The sequence below is a fragment of the Sinocyclocheilus anshuiensis genome, unplaced genomic scaffold (assembly GCF_001515605.1).
Source record: "Sinocyclocheilus anshuiensis isolate Anshui unplaced genomic scaffold, SAMN03320099.WGS_v1.1 scaffold647, whole genome shotgun sequence".
Taxonomy (NCBI): Eukaryota; Metazoa; Chordata; class Actinopteri; order Cypriniformes; family Cyprinidae; genus Sinocyclocheilus; species Sinocyclocheilus anshuiensis.
Window position 1 is genome coordinate 515,333 of NW_015552606.1, and position 11,930 is coordinate 527,262.

The following is an 11,930-nucleotide window of genomic DNA, read 5'->3' on the forward strand; positions in this document are numbered from 1 at the left end:
AAAAAGACAGTATAAGTCATTATAATCCGTAATTATGTCCCCACTGGATGCAACAAATGCCTCGCTTATAATGGGTTTTAATTTTTTTGTCTCGTCGCTCCGGCCGGACAGGGCATCACAATATGGTAAGGGGCGTAATATTTCCGTCACACGCTTGAGGTATTCAGCCAATCACAACGCACTGGATAGCTGGCCAATCAGAGCACACCTCGCTTTTCAGAACGATGAGCTTTGTAAAAATCGACACGTTTCAGAAAGGCGGGGCATAGAGGAGAAACAATAAAGTACAGTATGTGGAAAATAATGTGTTTTTTGAACCTTAAACCGCATAAACACATTTTATTACACCAAATACACAAAATAATGTTCTTTTTAGCAACATCATATGACCCCTTTAAATACAGTGATTTTAGCTAGTAACTGACAGGTTTTCCAAGCACAATTCAGCAGTCAAAAACAACTGACAAATGATTAAAAATATGATTTAAATATCACTAAATCAACTTATCAAATACTAATCAAAACCTATCAAACACTGAATCACATATTTTAGAGAGACAGACAGCTATAGATAGATTAGCTTCTTACCAGTTTTTACAGTGTATGACACAAAATACTCTCCCTTTACATGGACTCTACAACTGTCGTCGCCAATGATATGGACCAAAAAAAGGACTGAACATAAAGACTCACCTGGATCTTTGCCATCTGAGATGCCATTTTCATGACAGGGCTCTCCATCTGAACTGGGTCGATCGCAGGACAGCTTCTGCAAAACAAGAGTAAGGTTACAGGTATGCTTGCAGTTACAGAGAAAACATGCATTTTAGCAGGAGAGTGAACACTGAACGGCACAAATAACAGTGGATTCATTGTTAAATTTAATGACAAATTGTTTATAGACAGACACATTATACATACACAAAGAGTACAGAATACTAAAGCGCATACACACACCTCTGCAGTCTACCCAAACAAAACTCGGAGCGCATCTGTTTTGCATTAAGTGTGAATAATTAGACTAGGCTCATGCATGCTATGCCAGTTTAAGAGGTTTGACATTAAACCCCCTTTAGATCTGTCTTAAAAACAGAACACACACATAAACAAGTGAAACATGAAAAATAATGTCACAGCATACTGCATATTAAAGAATGTGTTCTAAAAAATGATAAGATCACATTTCCTCCCACACCTATTTAACCTTGTCAGCAGAACACATCCATAGCAAGCTGTGCAGGAATACAGATAGGAGGCGCCTGTGCAGGGTACTGAGGTGTGGTGAAGCTGGCAAGCATGCAAACCACCACACAGTCTCACAAACCTGCATGTAGGTAGACCAACATACTCTGCAGGCATAGTAAACCCACACCCACACATGCAAAGTATTATACATAAATAGAATTATGAATTCGCACCTTTTCCAGCTCTGCTTTGTGAACTGGGGAACCAGAACCAGCTCCGTCACAGTCCACCACTCCATTTCCATTAGAGCAGACTTCCTTCACCACCTTAAAGAGACCACAGAACAAAAAGTTGAAGTGCAAAATAACAGGCAGAAATTCTATATTTCTCAATATCCCATTTTTAAATGAATGGGAATGCTTGTTCTATTATAAATAAAGAAATACTGATCAATTTCTAAAAAAATGGTGGCATTAAAAAATGCTATTTTTATGATGTTTAACAGGGTTCCCACACTTTTTGCTCAATTAATTTCATGACTTTTCTGGAATTAAGATTAAAAAAATATATATTTTTAATTATTGCACTCAGAAAGATCAATTTAGCTGATATATATTTTACGTTAATAAATACAGGTAGAAAGCAATAGAAAACAAATGACATTAACTAGAGAAATTTTCTTAAACCTATTAAAAAAAGAGCAATTTTTTGGTCAATATATAGTTTTAAAATATGATTTGAAAATTTAAGACTTTTCCAAGACTTTATTATTTTATTAGATTGTTTTAATTTTCACGATTTTTCCGGGTTTAGAAATTGTATTCTATTTTCCATGGGAACCCTTGAATAGTCTGAAACTTTCTTTGCTCCCAGTCAAACAGATGCCACAAACTCTCCACCACCTCCACGTTCTGCCATGCACATGCACTCAAATGGATTCTGCACGTCACATGCAGTTGGAAGTGCAGCTGGAAGGCTGTTACGTGCGTCATTGCTCTCGTGGCTGTCTATGCGCTGTGCAGTGGCTCTGTGTGAATGAGATATCCAGAGATCTCCAGACTGCACAGACTCTTTGCCGCCACATATAAGTGTGACCTCACATTACCTGGGGGTAACATCCAAAAAACCCCATAACCAGTGGTGTCGAGTGAACAAGATGGACACAGAGATCCATCACAAAGAGAGAAGCTCACCTTTACACACCATACACAGCCCCTTCCCAAACTGCCCCCATGCCAAAGACCCATATATAACCAAATATCCTTTTCGTTGAGCTCCTCTGAGCATCGTAACTTGACGCAGCACGTTGGGGTTTGGCAACCGGTTTACATAATTGGGCTCATGGGAAAATTGCAGTCTGTGGCCTCACTCTTTGGCTTTGACTGCAAAGTGGGTTTCTGGGATACGCTCAGTCAAAAAATCTTTTGTGCTGTGCTAAAGTGCCCTCATTAGCAATTGATATTTTCAAATGAAGAATTAATATGGAGAACTACTGCATGAAATCCAACAACCAAAGTCAAAGTTACAAGTCAAACAAATGTTTGTAGACATTCAAACTTTGAGTTGTAATGCAAAACTGCCACAATAGATAGTGAAGAGAAGCAAAGCCAATGACGAGCATTCAGCATGGGCAGTAATTAACAATTTCACACCAATCAGCACACAAACACAAACCTACACACTCACTAGCTAATAAAATGCAACGAAACAGAAAGCAGGAAGTGACAAGAAGAATAAAACTTTCAACATTATACAGTGGTCACGTTCATTGATACAATAGACAAAGACTAACAGGAGAACAAATGCACTCCATATCTTACCATTCCCGCCAAGGGCAGAGGAGAGTCAAATGACCAAAAATAGAGAAGAAAGAAGAACGAAGGGAAGAAGAAAGACAGGAGGTGGAATTTCCCCAGGCCTGTCCAAAGGATCAGAACAGAGGAGCTACATGGAGAGAACTAATCGAATAAAAACTGGAAGAGAGAGAGAACAAAGAGGAAAACAATGCAGTGGAGAGATACAACACTAAAGCTAATTAAAAATGAAAAACAACAAGTCAACATTTTCCATAAATAAATCATTAGCAAACCGGATAAAGCATTAACGGGCCACAGACACCTCTGGGCTTCTATAATGTTCCTCAGTTTTGTTTGAAGACATGAAGTATTCCATTAAAGCTTAAAAAAGCTTCCTTGTCACCTAATATTCCACTAATTTAATACTACTGTCTCCCATAAAAAATTTAGTTCCACTTTAAAAAAAAAAACAAACAGATTTTTATTGAAGCAGAGCAAAACTGAACACATTCTGAAAAAAACTAATCTTGTGAATATTTAAAAGAGAATCAGTGGATTATTTACTATGTTATTAATGATCTAATATCTAGTGACTAATGATTTAATGTCTAGAAAAAATGACATTAACAAGAAAAATTTGGAAATATTTTGGAAAAAAAAAGATTAAAGCACTTAAAAAGAGCAAATTTCTAATTGCAATAATTTATTTGATTTAGTTTTAATTGGAGCTTGAATAATATTTTAAAAATAAATAAACTGGACTAGAGAAATTTTTAAACTTTCCCAAGACTTTTAAGATTTTCATGATTTTTCCAGGCCTAGAAAATTATAATTATATGGGAGACATTAGATGCAGAATAAAAAAAGTGGAATATTCGAGTTTCTTTGGAATAAATAATTTACCAGGTTATTACTGAAGTTAGAGAGAGCATGCTTCATTTTGGGAATGAGTCCTTACGCACCATTGAGTTGTTGGGTGCAGTACCGTCGCAAGGGCTGTGCCAAGTGTGCGACCACACAGGGCCTCGCGCCTCTAGAGGGCCTCGCTCCTGGCCTGCATTTTATGTCGTTTATGTCTAATTTTTATTAGTTTTTCCACCCATTTTGTCCTATGAAAGACTAAAATAGCTCATATACAGTATAAGACTGTGTATAAGAATGAGTAAAGCTGTTTGTTGTTAGGATGACAAAAAGTTTTAAAAGTAAAACTTTTAGGCTGGTCTGCTTCAGTGGACCAACAGCACTCGTCAATGTCAAAATGATCGAGATGTCCAATCAAATCAAAGAAGGCAGGTCTTACTGTCACTGTCACAACGCAATGAGAGTTCGTGGAAAGATGTAAGTAGTACTCTATTAGACAACTGTTTTACAATAGAAATGTTCAGCGATCGACAGTAATAGACTATCTAGTAATGCAAACTACTCAACTTTTTATGAAATTTTGCTGTTTTTAATTGAAAATATGCGATCATGATTCATGTAAATCATAAATGAACGTGACAAGAGACGTTTGCGTTTTCGACTATTAGACATACGAATAAGAGTGAATGTGCACATTTGAAAAAAAAAATATTATTTTCAAATAGTGTAAATTGATTACTACTTTATATGAAGAGTTCAGATGCAAAAGCCTCTGTTTTCAAAAAGTGTTTTCAAAAGTGCAGTTTGAAATTTTCTTCTAAAATGAGCTAAAATGAGGCTCCTATGTGTAGGTTCAGTAATTTCACTTTAATGGCAATGGATAGTTTATTTTCTTTCCCATTAAAGTAAAATAACTGAACATGTTTATGTTAGGAGCCTGAGAAAATAACTATTTTAGAAGGAAATTTTAGATGGCACTTAGAGGCTTTTGTATCTGAGCTCTTCATATATAACTACAAACCTAGAACTTATTTTAGCATTCTTATTTACTTATTTAATTGCTTTATTATTATTATTATTATTATGCAGTAGATCTTATGAGCGTGTGCGTGACTGTGATTCAAGCATGTCAGTGAGCACGGCATCACAATCGATCAGATGCGTGTTAAAGTTGCGTTCGTTACTATAGCAACCCCCTCCCACACACAAAATTGCTGAGGGCCTCGCACGTCAACTTTGCACAGGGCCTCGCACGCGCCTTGCGATGGCCCTGGTTGGGTGTACAGTGTGTGCATGATTGAAACACAATACAACAAATCCCTTCGAGGAAGGGTGGTTTCTGTTTATCCCAAGCAGAAATCAATTACTCCAGTATGTTTTTAGTACACGACACCTGACCAAACAGCACAGAATTTTGCCCCCTTCCTAAACAGCAATTACAGCTGCTGTTGCTTTCCCGCGCTGTATGTATATCTGTATATTTGTCTGATGTCCACACACCCACTTGAAGGTGCTGTACAGCTAACTGCATGTGCCTTCCTGCCCGCAAATCAATAAAGAGAAGCTCGTTACCATATGGAAACATAGTAACAGAATAGGAAAATCTCTCTCTTTGTTTTGTCTTTATAAATGACACTGTTGCAATGAGTGATGTCTTTATAAACAGAGCCACCAGAGGAGTGATGGACAGTAATGAGGGAACTGCAATTTCCATCAATCGTCCATTGACTGCAGCTGGTTTTGATGATTTATCTGCTGTATAAGTTGCTTTCAGGTTATAAACTCAAAGATCCATCACACGAGAGCTCAGACACTTTCACTGGCACTGTTCACAATGTTTGTGAAAACCAGATGTGGAGGAAAACAGCTTTAAATAGATGTAGAACAGACTATCAAAGTAACAAGTTATCAACAAACTCAATCTTCAGAGCCGTTAAGATTAAAATCCTTTGAACTTAAACCAAGAAACACTTTTTAAAGTTTAAGCTCACACAAGACTTGCGCATGGAGTTGAAATGAACTGTAGCCGGATATAATCTAAATATGTTGATGTGACACCCGAGAACAAAGATGTAATATATAGTTCTGTATTTAGTATGTACAGGGCAACCTGCTTTTAACCCAACACACCCAACTGAACACAAACACTGAACAGCTGGACCTGTGGACTGCTACTGCTGGTTTGTTTAACTTCTGTGCTGAAAAGACGAGCATATCCGTGTGGTTCACCAGAAAAACTTGCAGGTCGACAGCTGGTTTCTAATAAGCTACTCCAGATTTTCATCATTGAGCACAATCATATGAATATGAGCCTAGCACTTTTTGAGCTGTCTGGTTACCTTTAGCCACTCTTCGGCCTGTTCTTTGCTCTGTACGGCAAGCACCAGAGCATCAGCTCCCTGATGGACGATCTTCAGTTCATGCTTCTTTTTCTTGCCGTCTTTGGGAATGTGTGTGATGCTGCAGCCAAACAGGAGGAGCTCCATCTGTGGAGTCTGGTCTTTGGAAGACTTGTAGCACTGAGAGAAAGAGAGAGACACATTAGGGAAGCTGCTTAGCTTATAAATATTTTCCTCTGAAATCTTTTTGTTTACGCACTACAACATAAGCTGAGTCAAGTCAAGCAGAACTGCTTAGGAATAGAGGCAATGGGAGAGTGGGGTAAGATGTGACAGTGGGTAAACTGTCTCACGTCCATAATTATGTAAACTGTGCATCATTTTTATCAAGTGACAATACATTTAGGCACAACATATACAGCTTCCTGTGATTATGAGATGCACATGAAAAAAACAGATAAGCATATAAAAAGTTAGCATTTTTATGCTAAAAACTGATATTATGATTACTAATGTAGAAAAATGTAAATTGTTAGGCTAAACATTTACCATTAATTATTAAATGAAGCATTTTTCCTAAAATAGTTTGGTGGGGTAAAGTGTGCCAGATGCTGTACTATCATTGCAACTTAAAGTAAGCTTTGCCTCCACATACAGGAAATACTATTAACAGTTGTTGAAAATTGTTTCACTACATTAAAATATTCAGAATAATCAAATATTTCCTGATTGATTTATGAAAATGTGAATTATGTCACACTATAAGACCTTAGAATGAGATTTATTTGACTAATTAACTGATTTGACTAATTAATAAATTGAGCCATTGAATCACTTTTGATTAAAAAGTGATTATATTTCTATGGCCCTGATTTATGAATGATATCTTTTAATTTCAGCTGACAGGAGACATCCTGAAATATAATTAAGTGTCTTTATCTCATTTCTCCTGTCAATCTCTGTGAGTGTGTGTGTGTGCTCACCAACAGTTTGTTGTCCTTTATGACACAGAGCAGTTTGGTCCATTGTCCAAAGCGTTTCTTTCGCAACAGGAATGCACAGATACGTGCGTCTTTCACCAGGTCCATGGAGGCCTCCTCAGATGGCCACTGGTGATGCATCTTCTGCCCCTTCCCATCCTCCTCTTCCTCATCGTATGACTCATATGAACTACTCATGGCATCCGAGTCATAATCTGAGAAAACAATTGGAACTCTGATTATTGAATTTTATTGAAATGAATGCAAAAATGTTCTGGCCATTCTTAGGTCACAGATGCAGCTACATCACTGTCATAGCTCTAAAATGTATAACATATTAATAGTGTGGTGTTAAAGACTGTCCTTACTAGAGGTGATGTACTCTGGTGCTTTCCCAGGGCCCAGCGGAACGGCTTCCTCATAATAACCTTCAGGAAGAGAGGAGCTCGGCAAGGGAGGAGGCCCGTTGTCTGGAGGCTTTGGGACGGAGGGAAAGAGAAAGAGAGAGAAAGTGGTCAGCTCAGTCATACAGCCTCCTGGATGAGAGTGTTCGTTCCTCCTTTTCCTAGAAATGTGAGGACAAAAATATCAGCTTCACTGGCTCCAATGAATGTTAGCAGTTGTGAATCCTCAAAAACTAACAATATCAAAACAGCTGAGGCATCATCCATCTTATCTGAAGTCCATCTTAGAGGTCAACTGTTCATACTGAACTACGATCTCTAACATCACAATGAGGTCAATATGAACCAACCAAGGACGTACATATCAACAACTGTGGCAAGAGTCAAAAGGGAATGTTAACAAACAAAACTGTCAAAAAAAAAGAGAGAATTTTATGGTAAAAGAGCAGCTGGTCATGATAAGTAGAAGAAAGAAAAAGAAGAAAGTGAAAATACAACACAAAGAAATCAAAAATAGGAAACAAGAGCAGAGTGAGCTACAGAATAGAAAGACGAGAATCATAAGGCTGGCCAGCAAGTTCTGGAAAAAGAGTTCAGGGCTATTTGCTGTTCTTTATTCCCATCTGGAGGCACACCAGTAGAAGTGTGGGCTTCTTACCTAATGCAAGTCATTTGGCCAGATTTCTCCATCTGTATTTAAACAAAAACAACTGTAGTAGTAAATAAAGGTAATACCTAACAGTCTATCATTCATTTAGTTTGCTGCAATTAAGATTCACTTCCAAAATCTAGTGTGCTGCCTCCACAGGTAGCGTTTTACATCACCATAGACAATCTCCTAATGCCAAGACTGTACCCAAAGGTAGGTGGCATAATTATACTGCCTTCCAAGACTTTCATTTGGCTCAATTGCTAGGGCAGGGAAGCATTGCATCTTTAGTGGAGAAGGCAATCCTAGAAAGCACTAGAATGAGGTCAGTGAAAGCAGGAAAAGTATTATAAATGTGTAATAACTATAATTAAATAATTAAATAAAATATAAATATATAATAATAATTAAATTATTATAAAATTCTGAGGAAAAAAATATGGAGGAAAAAACGAAGATTAGACAAAATCGAAATATCTGCATATGCATTTTCATTCTTATTAAAATTACAACATGAATATACTATACTTTTACACATACTTTTAGGATAAAATCTGGACAAAGTTTTCTACACGAGGCCCCTGGTGTCTATAATCAATGTGCACACTATAGAACCTCATTAGTGTGCGAGTCAGATTGTTTGAAAGAGAGAAAAAGAGAAAGAGAGACTGTGTGTATATGAGCGCAAATGAGCATGCATGTGTGAGTTACAATGTGTTTAAGTCCGTCTGATTTGGGCCTTGGTTGGTTGGGCCCTGCTGGCAGCACATGTGACAACCTGGTGTCGTCATGACAACACAGGCCCTCCAGAGTCTCCCTCATTTCCCAGGCTGCATGCAAATATTTATGGTTGATGACAAACTCATATAAACACTTTTCATTTTCCTTTTTTCCCCCCTCTAACTCATGGAAAGTCTGTCTTTATTTCTTTTTCTTTCATTTCAGCTCACAGAAAGCACTGTTATTTTCCAGTACTTTTCAGGTGGGGGGAATTTCAAGAACACATTTCAAGAGACCAAAGGACCAGTGATCACAGTTGCCACCTGGCACACTTTATCACCATGGTAACCTCGATGTGGTACAATAGTAACACAGAACATGAACGACTATTTACATTACAAACACTGCAAGAAGACATGGAAATATACTGTAGGGGAAAAGTTAAAACAGACGGGAAACAACAATACAAAAGATGTTTCCTCACGCTTTCACTGGTGCTAAATGCTTTACTGCATTTTCACTTTAGGAAGTAACTGTGATGAGACCTTCTATGTTCAGATATTACCAAGAAATATCACACTTGAATGCTTTTTAGACTATTGACGGTGCTAGAACAGCATGGCCTTTTTCAGCATGGCCTAAATTAGCTCATAGTATATTGGCAACAAAAACAGCATCAAATTGATTGTGTGTTGGGCTGAACTCAGTATTTATGTACTCTGCTGGTTCCTGATGGTTTTTGTTGTTCACATTTGTAATCAAAACTACAATAGAAACTGTAATGTTTTAGTGTGACCTCCTGGCACATGAGAGAAGGGTGTGTTTGACGTCTAAGGTAGAGGAGGATACTTTATCTCAGTGCTAGTCATTACAACTTGGCTTTAGATATAATGAAGACCAGAACATGCAAACTTCCCCACACACTATTATTCATCTTTGTGGGTAGTTAAGAGTGAACCTACTATAAATGTACATCCAAAACAAGACTTGGCTTCTCCTTTCTTCCTCTCAGTATGATTTTTTTTAAAGAAATTCATAATTTTATTCAGCAAGGATGCATTAAATTTATCAAAAGTGACAGTAAAGACATTTTATAAAAGATTTTTTTTTTTTTTTTTTAATGCTGTTTTGACAGAAAAAAGGATCAAAAATATTTGATATAATATAAATATATACTAAAACCTTAAAGGTATAGTTCACCCAAAAATGAAAATTCTGTCATTAATTACTCACCCTCATGACGTTCCAAACCTGTAAGACCTTCGTTCATCTTCAGAACACAAATTAAGATATTTTTGATGGAATCTGAGAGCTCTCAGACCCTGCATAGACAGCAACGCAACTGTAATGTTCCCAGTTCCAGAAACGTAGTAAGGACATCGGTAAAACAGTCCATGTGACATCAGTGGCTCAACTTCAGTTGTGCGAAAATATGAGAATACTTTTTGAGCACAAAGAAAACAAAAATAACATTATTCAACAATTCTTCTCCCCCGAGTTACGTCTTCCGCCAATTTTCATTTTGGGGTGAACTAACCCTTTAAGCAACACAACTTTTTTCAACACTGATAAAAATAAGAAATGTTTCCTGAGCACCAAATCAGCATATAATGATTTCTGAAAGATCATGTGATGTAATGAAGACTGGAGTAATGGCTGCTGAAAATTCAGCTTTGCCATAACTTAAATAAATTACATTTTAAAAGATATTAAAATAGAAATCAGTTAATTTAGATTGTAATAATATTTAATTCATAAATATTTTATGCCTTGGTGAGCATAACAGAATTATTACAAAAAAAAATAAAATCATACAGACCCCCAAACTTTTGAACAGTAGTGTACATTGTTGAAATAAAGTGGGGGGAAAAAACAATGAAATATGGAAAACCAAAAGGGCAAAGAACTGTTTTTCTTTTATGGTTGTCATTTCCAGTCAAAAAGTTCACTGAATACAGAAGCACTATTTATCAGTTCCTTCCGTCCCATCAAGCCATAAACTGCTCAGCTAAACACAGAAGACGGCTGTGTTACTGCCTGTTATGGTTTCGGTTCATCAGGGCATCTAAGCCCGGAGGGAGGACAGAATTCCAGGCAAAAACTGCAGTATGAAGAGTCTTGCTGAAGCAGCGTTCCGTACCAGAGCCGGTCAAATATTTTTAGGCATAGTTCCAGCACTGGTCTGAGCTGGAAATCTGTATGAAGCATACAGAAAGTACACTTCCACCTATTGATGCAAAATCTAGTCCATCAATATGTCTGTGCTTATGTATAAAGGTAAATACTTGATCTAGATTTCAAAAATGAGCTTCAAACTTCATTTCACACTTCCTTTCCAGACCATTTCACTTCATAACATAGTGTATAGTGTTATTATGCGGTCCGTGATAAGTGTGCGTGTTAACAGACGTCTGGGCCAGTCTGGGTCTATTGTATTGGGACTGCAGCACAGGGCAGCCAGGAAAATGCACTCAAGTCCGACAATAATTAAATCGTTTAACCTTCACATTTCCTTGTTTGGCTGCCTTGATATGCAATGTATTCATGCCTACACTTAAACACTATTTATACACAAAGACTCAACTAAATCTTACTTTCACACACATTCATGCAGTGGAGTTAGTTTTGTGAGGTTTGTGTCTCTACAAATGGTTTTCCATGTGTTTTGGAGAATCTTTTCATTCTCGACTGGTTCTTCGCAGAAACTTTCCAGCAGTCCCACATAAAAAAACAGCCGAAAAACTGAAAGCTCATTTTCCCGAATGAAGTGGCTATATAAACTGTCACTTGCTATAATCTTGCTATAAAATAAGATGTTCAGAGGGGTAGAAATCACCATCTGTATTGGTATTTCCATGGCAATGAACAAAATGCATTGTTGTGCATGAATCATAATTCATTTTCCTCCTTTTGTCCATGACACAATGAAAGATTAGGTCATTGCATTCCAGACTGTGGTTAACCCTCCTTAAAAAGGGAGCTGGGGGGGGGGGGGG

General features: G+C 37.3%; 1 protein-coding gene across 2 annotated transcripts in view; it reads right to left on the reverse strand.

Moving 5' to 3' along the window:
* Positions 1 to 11,930, reverse strand: part of LOC107665873 (actin filament-associated protein 1-like) — a 60,685-nt gene that overhangs the window by 9,359 nt on the left and 39,396 nt on the right. For both annotated transcript variants that reach the window (XM_016456927.1, XM_016456926.1), the window contains exons 4-8: positions 7,530 to 7,638; positions 7,165 to 7,376; positions 6,182 to 6,361; positions 1,419 to 1,511; positions 694 to 769 (exon numbers count right to left, since the gene is read on the reverse strand). In XM_016456927.1, coding sequence (XP_016312413.1) covers positions 694 to 769; positions 1,419 to 1,511; positions 6,182 to 6,361; positions 7,165 to 7,376; positions 7,530 to 7,638 — 670 coding nt within the window. The remainder of the gene's footprint in view (positions 1 to 693; positions 770 to 1,418; positions 1,512 to 6,181; positions 6,362 to 7,164; positions 7,377 to 7,529; positions 7,639 to 11,930) is intronic.